This window comes from Bos mutus, chromosome 27, assembly GCF_027580195.1.
Source record: "Bos mutus isolate GX-2022 chromosome 27, NWIPB_WYAK_1.1, whole genome shotgun sequence".
NCBI classification, from domain to species: domain Eukaryota; kingdom Metazoa; phylum Chordata; class Mammalia; order Artiodactyla; family Bovidae; genus Bos; species Bos mutus.
The window spans coordinates 22,588,686-22,602,810 of record NC_091643.1 but is presented as its reverse complement, the minus strand read 5'-3'; the positions used below and the strand labels follow the sequence as shown (position 1 = coordinate 22,602,810).

Below are 14,125 nucleotides of genomic sequence, written 5' to 3'. Positions count from 1 at the left end.
TATATATATATATATATATATAATGGTCATGGTACATTTTATTGAAAAAGTGAAGGCAGTTAAGAGAGCTTGTCGGCAACTGTCTAGACAAATAACAATAGAATTTACACGTTTCTACTCCTGAGTCTGAGTGAACTCCGGGAGTTGGTGATGGACAGGGAGGCCTGGCGCGCTGCAATTCATGGGGTCGCAAAGAATCAGACATGACTGAGCAACTGAACTGAACTGAACTGAACTCCTTCTTAGCTTCCTTTCACAGAGTGCTTCAGTCTTTCTTGGTTCCTTTGTTCACGATCCTTCTGGGTTTTCTCTTTTCTCCTCTTCTTTCTAGTTCTCCAGAACAGCAAGCACTCTGTGCCAGACCCTAGCCCCCTCCTTTGAAGCCTTTCTGGCAGCATATAGAGACCCTCATGAACATCTCTCTTCGTAGGCAGCTTTCTGCTGCTGTGTTCTTCATCTTACTTCCAAGCCAAAGAAAACATTTATTTATTCTACAACTTCAGATAGACATACCAATGAATGTCTGTATTATACAGATAAAGTGTTAGGAAATGGAACCACAGAATTGAAAAAGGCCCCTGATCTCAAATAGAATAATAATAATAAAGATTTATAAAGTGTCTTTCAATTTAATTAACAAAAAATGTATATGCATTTAATAGCATACAGGATCAAACTTGAAGATAATGAATAAATAGGAATATTTTTGGCACTGAAATCTAAATGAACTTGCCCTGAACTTCAGCCCTATTTTGGTATAGCAGTTTAAAATGCTGCCTAATGTTAATGACTATTTTGATTATTTAAGTCTCCTAATAATCCCAGGGATTAGATACAAGAGGTGGTTGATATTACTCAGATTCATTCACCTTAAGATTTTAGGTTGGAATTGTTACCAATACAAAACTAAGATTTCACTTTGAGAAGAGAAATATTCTAAGGAACAATGCCTTGTACTGCTCTTTTTTTTTAACCTTTCCTTTGATTTTTAAATGGAAACTAAAATCCTGATAGAGTTAATGACTGTTTTACCTATTCCAGTTATTCATATGATGCATTTCTATTATATCCTGCACAAAGAACTTATAAGTATAAAATACACAAAAAGATCATAGCAATCCATCCATTTTAGTTACTAAAGGATCTACTATGCATTTTTGTTTTGTTTCCAATAATTTCAAAATTATGATGAACTCCAATTAAAAGTAAGATCATGCTGGACATTTTTTAAGAAGAAACTTCTTTCTCAAAGCTTATTTATCCATCAATTGATCTTAACTGGTACAAGCAGCTGCATTAAGGAATTCCTTGACTTAGAGTTTTGATTAATAAAATGCACCTACTATTTAAATTCAAGCATATCTTTTCAGTGTCTAAATTTCAGATTTTAAAATTCAACATGAGACTATGTTACTTGAAGCTCTGACATTTGGGAATAGAGACTTCACTTAATAATGAGTGGACTTATGTTGGGATATTAACTCTGTAGACACAATGTGTATGTCTTCTGTGTCTGACTTTCATAAAGAAAATTGATAGAGGGAATTAAGGAATATTGAATTCTTACATAAAAACTGGCACATTTTATCCTATTTAAAACTTAACCTGACCTGTAAGGTTGGCATTGCCATATATGTATTTGTATCTATGGAAATTGGAGTTTGGAGAGATTAAATAGCTTGCTTGAGGTCATTTAGATGGGAAAAAGGAGCTGGGATTGCTTCCCAAACTGACTAATTTCAAAGTATATAGTGTATCCATAAGAAAACCTGAACTCCAAGATTCTAACCTTATCATAAGATATTTAAAATCTCTGATTAGAGCTTTTCATTTTTAAATGTAGATAATCTGTTATCAAGTGTCAGTGAGAAAAATTAAATAAATAAAACTAACGTTTCAAGGCATAGAGGTATCTTTGCCTTGTATTATATCAGATCAGATCAGTCGCTCACTCGTGTCCGACTCTTTGCAACCCCATGAATCGCAGCATGCCAGGCCTCCCTGTCCATCACCAACTCCCAGAGTTCACTCAGACTCACGTCCATAGAGTCAGTGATTCCATCCAGCCATCTCATCCTCTGTCGTCCCCTTCTCCTCTTGCCCCCAATCCCTCCCAGCATCAGAGTCTTTTCCAATGAGTCAACTCTTCACATGAGGTGGCCAAAGTACTGGAGGTTCAGCTTTAGCATCATTCCTTCCAAAGAAATTCCAGGGCTGATCTCCTTCAGAATGGACTGGTTGGATCTCCTTGCAGTCCAAGGGACTCTCAGGAGTCTTCTCCAACACCACACTTCAAAAGCATCAATTCTTCGGTGCTCAGCCTTCTTCACAGTCCAACTGTCACATCCATACATGACCACAGGAAAAACCATAGCCTTGACTAGACGAACCTTTGTTGGCAAAGTAATGTCTCTGCTTTTGAATATGCTATCTAGGTTGGTCATAACTTTCCTTCCAAGGAGTAAGCACCTTTTAATTTCATGGCTGCAATCACCATCTGTAGTGATTTTGGAGCCCAGAAAAATAAAGTCTGACACTGTTTCCACCGTTTCCCCATCTATTTCCCATGAAGTAATGGGACCAGATGCCATGATCTTTGTTTTCTGAATGTTGAGTTTTAAGACAACTTTTTCACTCTCCACTTTCACCTTCATCAAGAGGCTTTTTAGTTCCTCTTCACTTTCTGCCATAATATATAACTGATCACAGATTCTTCTACACAAAGCCAAAACCCTCAGTAAAATATTATCTGAAATTAACCACAATCAAATTCATGGAGCTGGTCAGTGGCTGGAGAGTCACTACATCACACAGAACTTTTTTTCACTTACTATCAAGTTGAGGAGCTGGGAGTGCCAGGTGTTTGGAGTTTCCTTTTCTTGTCCTGTGTTGGCCTTCCCAAAGGATATAGGGAGGCCAATAGTTGATAATGAATAGCTTGAGTATTGCATTATGGACAGCCATATTTGGAAGGATATATAAATTTATTTTTGTTGATTTTTTAATGGTGGGGGGGGTTATTTTATGTTAGGCATTTGTAAAGAATAGCATCCTACCATAGTAGCTTATATCTAAAATTGTTTTTATATATAAAGTAGGACCACAATTCATATAGTCTGTCTTCGTTTTACCAAAAAATATGACATTGTTATTATTTTGTTTTGAGGCTAGAAATTATCATATGAATGAGAGCCAGTATTTTTTGACCATGAGGTTTGCCTGCCTCATTTTTCCTGTCCATTACAAAAACTAAGTCTTTATTTTCTCTACATCTTATAATATTCACATTAAATTATCTGAGATATCCTTTAGCACCTATAGAGTGAAGCAAAACTGACACTCTGCCCTTTTGAACAATCCTTCCCAAAAGCAATAAACAAAAAATATTTATTTAGTCAATAAGTTGAAATGTATGTATTAATAAATGTCTAAGTTATGTTCCTTTTTCTCTCTTATTTTGTCTCTCTTCCTTTTTGATTTCCATGGTTTCTGTAACTTAAGATGTGAGAATTCATCACACATTTTTGTTTTCCTGAAGTGAGGGTAAAGCAGATCTGTACTTTTTGTCCGAAATAAATGTCGACTAATGGTTATATTACTGGTGGTTCAGACGGTAAAGAGTCTGCTTGCAATGCAGTAAATGCAGGTTCGATCCCTGTGTTGGGAAAATCCCCTGGTGAAGAGAATGGCAACCCACTCCAATATTCTTGCTTGGAGTAATCCATGGCCAGAAGAGCCTGGGGGGTTACAGTCCATGGGATCACAGAGTCAGACATGACTAAGAGACTAACACACACACACACAATGGTGAGATTTACCAGGTAAAATATATGGTGCCAAGTAAATTTTGAATTTCAAACACACAACAAATGATTTTTTGAATAAGTATGTCCCCTGCAAGTTTGCATACTTATACTATGATTTTATGTTTAACCAAACTTCAAAATTAATTCAGTGTCGAGTATGTTAAATTGCTAAGTCTGGCAACCCCACCAATAATCTGGTATTTGTGGAACTTTCCTGTTCATGGGAAATCTATATTTATACATTTTTAAATTTTTTATACTATGAGAGTTTGTTTCTGGCTCAGATGGTTTTTATTCTTCCTTACTGATTTCCTTTTAAGATCATCCTTATTGTCTATTTACTGATGCTCTTTTGACTCCTTTTGGGACACAAAGTGAAAGGATGAGATTAATTTTCTCATTATCTGGAAGTCTGAAGCTAGTTAATTATGTTATGCAGTTTTCAATTTAGCCCCTTAGATGGTATGATTATACATTTTTTATTCAAGAATATTTTCTTAATAAAATCACCAATATTTTTCTGTTGATACTTAGAACTGAGACCTTTATCAGGTTTTCATCCTCACTGTAAAATTAAACGTTTGATAACATTCTACTTTCACTAATATATTCTGTAGTAAGTTACTATATGTGGCATGCTGTTTCAAAGTAAATTTTGCTACTATTCATTAATTATGTTTCTGGCATCTTATCTGGGAAGTTTTCAAAATTATAAAATAATAGAAATTAATTTTTGAACCCTGCACATGGATATCTATCCCATCTGTAAAATACATATTATGTTAAAATGCCAAAGGAATCTCTCCTTGAGAAATGGAGCTATGTAAAATATGTATTCAAATGCCACCCTCCACAACCACAAAATCAGAGTTTTATCTAAAACCGTTATCTTTCTTCCAAAGACTTATTTCTGAGAATTGTTCACTAACATAAATAAAATATTTTACAAAATATCAAAAGAGAAAACTCCTTAGAGAAATAATTGCTCTAAATGTGTGAAAACGGTTAAATAAATAAACAGTATGCCCTACATAGCCTCTCTAGGAAAAAACAGAACAAAACAAAAAAACCCAACAACAACTACTAAAATCCAGTAAGAGGTTAACAATGGTGGATGGTTTTTAGTTTACAAACTAAAATCTGTAATTTTAGGAATTTACAGGAACAGAAGGCAATGGCATCCCACTCCAGTACTCTTGCCTGGAAAATCCTATGGACAGAGGAGCCTCGTAGGCTGCAGTCCATGGGGTCGCTAAGAGTCAGGCACTACTGAGCGACTTCACTTTCACTTTTCACTTTCATGCATTGGAGAAAGAAATGGCAACCCACTCCAGTGTTCTTGCCTGGAGAATCCCAGGGACTGGGGAGCCTGGTGGGCTGCGGTCTATGGGTTGCACAGAGTCAGACACGACTGAAGTAGCAGCAGTAGCAGCAGCAGAACCTTATACACTTATACTTCGAACCATAATATAGATGGAACCATGTAACAAATTTTGAAAACAATTTCTTCCTCCATGATTCAAGGTAGAAGATCTGCATTACTGTTTTATGTAGAGTCCTCTGGTGATTCTAGTATATCTCCCCATGTATACACTTACTTTTAAGGAATTTAAATTCTTTCTGTAATTTCTTAATGGCACTTTCTTCATTCCTTATGGAATCAATTTACTTTACACTGTTCTTCATGATAAGTAGAAGCAGCTTCACATTGAAGGTATAAAATCTGTATTTGTATTTGCACTGTATTATCAAGCTGCTCTTGGAGCCATTGATGGAGAAGGTATGACATTCTACACCAAGATGTTTGAATAAGATTAAACCAAAAGATAATAGAGTTTATTTCCAAGGGAATGATTTCATTTATGTAAAATTACAAAATAAAAAAAGGAGGCTGTGTCTTTTCATCATCTTTAACAAACGTCTTTGCATTTAATTTTTGGAAAAGAAGATCATTTTATTTTTCTCAGTTAAATTAGAACTCTTGTCATCCTGGAAAATTGAATGGCAATAATAAACAAAAGTTTAGATAGAATATCATTCAACTGCCTGAGCACGTGACCACTTGAGACAACTATGATCCCGCATAAAGTCCACTCTAATGAGTTCTAGCCATTTATGGTTTTAGAGTGAGCCTTGATTTCACAAAAGTAAAAGTAAGGTGCCCTGTTCTCTGCAGTTCGATGATCACTGTAACTAAAGGTGGGAGCTGCTTGTGGGTGAATTGCTAAATGCCCTATGAAACCCATGCCTTTAAACAGTTAATACTATACTACATCAGAGCTCACTGCCCACATTTTCATTTCAACTTTGCTGCTTGTAGAAAGAACTGAATATTGGAACATATCCCTACTTCAAATTCACTTACCTGAGAATAAAGGAACAGGAAAGAGAGAGAAATTTGTTCTGTGATCAGAGGGTTACAATTTTCACTCAGTCTGAACTTTTGCGAATGAGATCATCTTAAAAGGGGTCAACACGGTGGGACTGCAAAGAGTCAGACACGACTTAGCAACTGAACAGCAGCTAATGGTGGGACTTAGATTTGCCCTTTTTGGTCCTTCACGACCTTGAACTCTTTTTCCAGGTTTTCTCTTCTTATTTGTTGTACAGAGTCGGACGCAACTGAAGCGACTTAGCAGCAGCAGCAGTCCTATTTTAAGTTTTCCCATTCTTAGAAGAATATTTAATGCATAAAAATAGAAATGAAAACTACTGTGTCTGTGCATTTGCTTATACTGACTCTTGCATTCTGATTGCCCTCAGGCACTGAAGGAGCAGTGTTCGGGCACTCTGTTGAGACACCGCACATCAGAGCGGAACCTTCCCAAGACCTCAGGTAAGTCCTGGCCTCTACACTACTTTCTATCACTGAGGATGGCCCTTGATATATAAAGAACCGAAGTAGAAAATATGCTACAAAACTGTATAAGGACTTGACACTCCCTGTCTACATGGTAAATAGATAATCAGCTATTTGATAGAGGGCAAGAACATGTGAGTTACTATTCTATCCTTCTGTATATTTTTCCTCTACAAATGTACAATGGATATAAAATAAATATATCAGACAGGAGAAGTGTGGAAAAAGAAAAGAAAAGGCAGTTATGGAGGATGTTGACAGGAGGACTGATGCAAATAGGGATTTCAGAAAATCTGAGGTAGATAATGAAATATATGGCATGCATAGGCATAAAAAAAGGGGAGGCAGACAATGAAAGAAAGCTATAAACAGTCAGAGAAGGTTAAGTAGAGGGAAATACAGAAACCAAAGGAAACAATCATCAGTAAAAGGCAGAACTTAACTGCCCTATGATGGACTCTTTAATCTTATATATTTGGTGAAATAAGCTCTGTCTGTCAGTTTGAGAGGACAATTTTATAGTGTATTCTCCCCAGGATAATCATGGCAATCACTGATAAAAGTTAAAATACTAAAATCTAGTCTATTGTTTAGATAACAACTTATCTATTGTTCTTAATTCAAGAAATGTTATATTCAATATATATTATATAAACTGTATATAAAATTATATACAACTTGCAGTGGTATATATTGTATATTATATATACTTGCAATATGTACATATATTAAAATTATCATGCCTTAAACCAATACAATATTATATTCCATCATTAATTTCAAATAGGTAAATAGCATACTGGACTTCCCTATAGCCCAGATGGTAAAGAATCTGCCTGTGATGCAGGAGACCTGGGTTCGATGCCTGGGTCAGGAAGATCCCCTGGAGAAGGAAATGGCAACCCACTCCAGTATTCTTGCCTGGAGAATCACATGGACAGAGGGGCCTGATGGGCTACAGCCCATGGGGTCACAAAGAGTCAGACACGACTAAGTGACTAACACAGATAGCATACTAAAATGCATTTCCTATGATATGAAAAAAAGACAACCTTTTACTGATATTAAAAAATAAATTACATATTTAAAATCATTTTTAAAGCTAAATTAAAATATTAACCTGAGAGAGAGTATTTGTCTTGAAAACACAATAAAATATTGAGCAAAATACTCATTTTATTTCATGAAGAGCAGGCTCAGCCCTTCCTATGTGGATGAGTAGAAAAAATACTCAAATAAAATTAGAAAAATCAAGTTGAAAAATGTTAATGAAAAAAGTCACACTTTTACAACAGTAAATTTTGCAGCCCTTATATTTCTGTGATAAAAGTCCTTTAAAAATGCGGTTTCTCACTAGGTGAGTAGCGCAGATTTAAACAGCTAGTTAATAACAGAGAAAGTGGCCCTCTTCATGTGATCAAAATATTTTTAATAAGACAAATATGAAAATTACCTACTTTATACTGAACCCCAAGGATTTAGGAGTTTGAAGAATATGTGAAAACAGTGTCTTATAGTGTGTTATAGTCTTGATTTATGATTCTATTCTCAGTTGGCAACTCAACATTTTTGTATAAATTATTTTTTCCTTTTCTACTTAACAAGGTTGTGTTCCCACTAGAACAGGAACTGTATCTTCCTTGTTTATCTTTAGTTCAGTAATAGCCAGGCACTCTATCTCACACAGAGTAGTGTGGTTATACTTTGTTAATTATTAAAACTGAATAATGAGGATACTAAATATCTACATACAAGGAATGTAGTATCATTTGTTATTATATTACTAAGATACATGTGACTAACATTCACTTCAGTTCAGTTCAGATGCTCAGTCCAGTCCAACTCTTTGTGACCCCATGGACTGCAGCATGCCAGGCCTCCCTGTCCATCACCAACTCCCGGAGCTTGCTCAAACTTATGTCCATCAAGTCAGTGATGCCATCCAACCATCTCATCCTCAGTCATCCCCTTCTCCTCTTGCCTTCAATCTTTCCCAGCATCAGGGTCTTTTCCAATGAGTCAGTTCTTCCCATTAGGTGGCCAAAATATTGGAGTTTCAGCTTCAGCATCAGTCCTTCCAATGAATATTCAGGACTGATTTCCTTTAGGATTGACTGGTTGGATCTCCTTGCAGTTCAGGGACTCTCAAGAGTCTTTTCCAACACCACAGTTCAAAAGCATCAATTCTTTGGCACTCAGCCTGCTTTATAGTCCAGTTCTCACATCCATACATGACTACTTGAAATTCCTACTTTTTTAAGCTGTGTTTTACCAGAGATACCAGAGTTTCATTCAATAAAAATTTTAATTACTAAGTTCTAAAAGGAACATTTCTTTTTTGCCTCTAACATTTTAGTAATTATGTACTCATTTCACAAATTTCATTATGAAAAGCCTATTGCCAAAAAAGGAGTAAGAACCAATTGCTATTTTAATTACCTTGCTGACATGTCTCAACTTTCATAAGTATGGATGTGAATTAAATTATAATTAGTACATCATGTTTCTGGCTTTTATTTTCTAATTATTCATAAAACACTGAGCTAAGCTAGACTTATCTGTTAGTGCTAAAAGCAGATTGGCAGCCCTCAAGATGAGTGGTGCTGATCTAAATTCCAAAACTGAAACAGAAGCAAAGCACAGTAATGATGGCAGTATTCAATTATTCATTTGTGTACTGAAGATTAAAAGCAGCGTCTGAGAAGATCCTTACAAGCCCTACTGACAATTTTCCTTTCAGGGCAATAAGAAGTACCCTTAGTTGACACCTGACTGAGTCTAATCAACAAGGTGACACTGGTTGACCAAGTAAATGTGTAATTTAGGGGGTAAGAAGTTATGCTGTCCTTGATTTTGTTTCTGTCAAGAATAAAAGACTTGAGAAAGAAACATTTCAAAAAGTTTATTATAGAGTTTAGGTAATATTTTGGTGTGGATATGTAGTAGGTTGCTATAATTTATTTACTCAACAGCTGTTTGATGAATGCTTAATATGTGCCAAAGTCTGCACTAGTCTTCATGTGACTTTTAAACATACATACGTAGAATTTCTTTATTTTTTTAACATCAAGTGATCCTGGTTTTTGGCAGAGACATATTTGTTAACTAAACAACAAATAGTCATTAACACATCATAGCCTATTTGCCTGAAATTGTCCAAGTATAAATGTTCTTTTTTCTTTAATTAATATGTAGCTAAATTATTGCAGTTCAGTAGAATTTCTGCAGTCTTTGGTCAGAAGTGATAAAATGTATAATGTAATGCCCGTTGTCCAAGGATTGTTTGGATCTGCATTCTATTAACTTATCACTGTTACTGTTTTACCACTTTAGGCTACCCTGGAGAAGGCAATGGCATCCACTCCAGTACCCTTGCCTGGCAAATCTCATGGATGGAGGAGCCTGGTCGGCTACAGTCCATGGGTTCGCTAAGAGTCAAACACGACTGAGCGACTTCACTTTTCACTTCCATGCATTGGAGAAGGCAATGGCACCCCACTCCAGTACTCTTGCCTGCAAAATCCCATGGACAGAGGAGCCTGGTAGGCTGCAGTCCATGGGGTCGCTAAGAGTCAGACACGACTGAGCGACTTCACTTTCACTTTTCACTTTCATGCATTGGAGAAGGAAATGGCAACCCACTCCAGTGTTCTTGCCTGAGAATCCCAGGGACAGGGGAGCCTGGTGGGCTGCCGTCTATGGGGTCGCGCAGAGTTGGACACGACTGAAGCGACTTGGCAGCAGCAGCAGAGCTTTCTCTAGCTGCAAAGCACATGGTTTCTGTTTTCACATTTGTATTATTTCCTGCCCATTTGCACACCCTTTATGGCCTCTTCCTGCAAATTAGATCAAACAAACCCCTCGGTCATCAATTCTCCCAGTTCAAGAATAAGGCAAGAATCTAGACTTTGAATCAGTAAAATGAGTTAATATTTAATGATAGAATTGGGATCTTTTCATCATTTCCATTCTCATATGTTTAAAACAAATTTAAAACAAAAATGTGAGGTTGACAGGCTCCTAATTAATCTCTGGAAACATGGAGCTTTAATTTGCATCATTCTTGTGTTCAAGGAAAAGCCACCAGTTATTAGATGGTATGGGTTTTTTCCCTGAGAGAATTTGTCAGTAAAGAGGTAAAATACTTTGCTGGTATTTTTTATACCTATGAGAAAAAAAAAAAAGTGATAATGAAGTGGTGTTTTTCTCCTCTCCCCTTCCCTTCCCCATACCTCTCCTCTCTTCCCTTTTCTCTTCTTCCCTCCCTCTCTTTCCTCCTTCCTTCCTTTTGTTCTTTCATTCTCTGTATGTTAGAGTTAGTAGCAAATGTGCATGAGATGCTTCCCTTTACTTGAGAACTGGGAGTAATGATTGACAGAGGGATCTGTTTGATCTAATTCTCAGAAAGAGACTATGAAGGGTGTGCAAATGGGCAGGCAATAATACAAATGTGGTAACAGAAACCATGTCCTTTGCAGCTAAAGAAAGCTCAGGGTAGCCTAAAGTGATAAGACAGTAACAGTGACGAGATAGTATAAGAACATATGTTCAGGTCACAGTTTGCATTGTATTATTTCTTCTTAAAACACTTCTCTGTTCAGTTCTCCATTTATTTCATCCTTGAAATGGCAAATAATGAGTGCCAACTCTATCTCTGGTCCTGTCTTAAACATTTAGCAAGAAAAAGATACATCATACTCAAGTTCTGCGTAAGTCTGCATTTAGTAATTGCATCTTGCAACTTAAGAGTAAGAGAAGTCTGAATCATTTTCTCAGAATGTTGAGAATTCTAGAGATCTTGACCACTCATTTTCAAATTTGAGAATTGCAGAACACCTTAAAAACAAAATCTTGTTACATTTTTGGTATCTAAACACCAAAACTGAATTGCTTGGAAAACATAGGCAGAGGAATGACCAGTTCAACATTAATCCTTCTCTCTACTATAATCTCTGAGTACCCACTATGAAAACTCCTCTGCAATCCATTACTGTGATTACCATAATGCTATGAAAATGAACACAATTTTTCTTCACTAATTCCAGAGACTAATGACATAGAAATCCACAAGTTCTTCCAATACACGTGGGCTTCATTTTTCAACAGGCCTTTTAGAAATTATTTTTTAGTAAAATTGAATAAGTGTATGTTGTAAACTTTCCTCAGTGAAAGCTTGAAAATTTCAATAGAGAAGAAACTCAGGGCATCATTTAACTGTTGATACTCTTGTCAAAAGTCTACTTATATCCAGGTTTAGTCTGATTCGAGTCTCCTAATCTGAGCCCAGGGCATTCTAAAGGGATTCTAGGCTAGTTTGAGAAGTGGAGGGCAACTGGAGAAAATCAGTCCAACCAAAGACTGAAATTGTAAATGATCTAAATTCTTTTTCCTTAGGATTTCTGGGCTTTAGTTTTGTTTCAAAGTTTTGTTTCCCTTTTCTAAATTTGGATTTCTTCTAATTTTATTGTTTATTTTGTACACTAGCTTATTTCTTTTTTTTTTTTTTTAACTTTACAATATTGTATTGGTTTTGCCATACATCAACATGAATACGCCATGGATGTACACATATTATATTTTGAGTAAATAAAATGGGAACTTATGTTCTGAATTTTCTTCCAATTTTCTATTGGAAAATAGTCTCTAATTTATTCATATTTTTAATAGATAAATCTAGAAATTATTCTTACAGAGTTTGTTAAGTATCTAATGTTATTTCTTCAGTATGGAAGTCAATTTATTAAGCATCATTTATTAAATAACCTCATATTTTCCACCCCAAAATGATTGTTACAGCTTGTCAAATATTAACTTCTCATATATACTTGCCATTTGTTTTAGATTGTATTGTGTTTCATTGACCAAATTCTCTATTTATAATTTTGATATTTTAATTAAAATACCTTTATATTAGGTTCTAATTTTAAAAGGAGAATCTCCTACTTTACCTTCATTTAACAAATCTGATAACTGTCATACATATTTTTCCTCTAAAAATATTTTGACATAAAGTTTTAAGTTTCAAGAGACTCTACTGAGATTCTTGTTGGAATTTTGTTACATATGTTTATTATTTTGACATATTCAAATTTTCATAATATGGTAGTAAATATGAGTTTATTTTTATCCAGAAATACCTAAAACTCTTGAATTTCCAGGTAAACTATTAATATCAGATGTATTTTCTAGATACTTCTTTCCTGGAAATATTGTAAAATACAGACTTTGAATAATATAACATTTATATTAATATTGTGATTTAGCAATAGGAATTATATTTTTTCAGTATTCCTGTATGTCATTAATATCTGTATTATAGTCAATAATCATCAAACATTAGCATCAATTAACTTTTTTTATTTAGATTTTCATTGCACACAGTTTGACAAACTTTACCCCCCAAAACTGGATAATCCTGTAAGATCTGTGACCACACTTTCTTTCCCCACAACTTATTACAGACATTCTCAAGCATTCTACATGTTGTGCTTAGTCACTCAGTCATGTCAGATTCTTTGCAACCCATGGACTGTAGCCTGCCAGGCTCCTCTGTCCATGGGGATTTTCTGGGTAAAAATACTGGAGGGTGTTGCCATGCCCTTCTCCAGGGGATCTTCCCAACCCAGGGATTGAACCCATGTCTCCTGCATTACAGGTGGATTCTTTACCACTGAGCCACCAGGGAAGTCCATACTACATGTTAAGAGTATTTTACAGAAAGCACCTATACCCCCAGCTAGATTCTTCTAGTATCATTTTTCTCTATGTCTTTAATTATGTATACATTTCAACTATCCACCCACCGATATATCTTATTTTTATTCATTTGAGCTTGAGTTGTATAAATCTGTACACTTTTCCTTATCACTTCAGCATGTACATCATTAACTAGCTTTCAAGATCACTTACAGTTTCTTTCCTTTCATTGTAAAATAATTATGCAATGATATTCACAAAGCCTAAATGCATATTTGCTGGGTTTTGAAAAATGCATACACTTGTGTAACCCCAAATTTTGTCAGATAAAAACATCATCACTCAAGAAAGTTCCCTCATTTCTTTCCTGGTAAATCCCTACCATGACCCACCAGAAGCAAACTCTACTCTCCTTTTATTTTTAACCCTATATTAGGTTTGGAGAAGGAAATGGCAATCCACTCCAGCACTCTTGCCTGGAAAATCCCATGGACGGAGGAACCTGATAGGCTACAGTCCATGGGGTCGCAAAGAGTCGGACACGACTGAGTGACTTCACTTTTTTTAGTACTAACATAAATTGATCATAGAAGATGCACTATTTTTTGTAAAATTTATTTCATTCCACACAGTGTTTTTGAGATCTATCCATGATGTTGTCTGTATCCCTTCTGCTTTATTGCTGATTGGCTGTATGAACATACAATATTTTATTTATGCATTTTCCTAATTGAAAGATGCATGGGCTGTATCTAGCCATGTT

The 14,125-nt window shown here is 35.6% G+C and overlaps 1 protein-coding gene across 2 annotated transcripts in view; it reads left to right on the top strand.

The window, feature by feature from the left end:
• Window positions 1-14,125, top strand: part of SGCZ (sarcoglycan zeta) — a 403,415-nt gene that overhangs the window by 372,864 nt on the left and 16,426 nt on the right. For both annotated transcript variants that reach the window (XM_070364121.1, XM_005890955.2), the window contains one exon: window positions 6,570-6,642. In XM_070364121.1, the coding sequence (XP_070220222.1) occupies window positions 6,570-6,642 (73 nt within the window). The remainder of the gene's footprint in view (window positions 1-6,569; window positions 6,643-14,125) is intronic.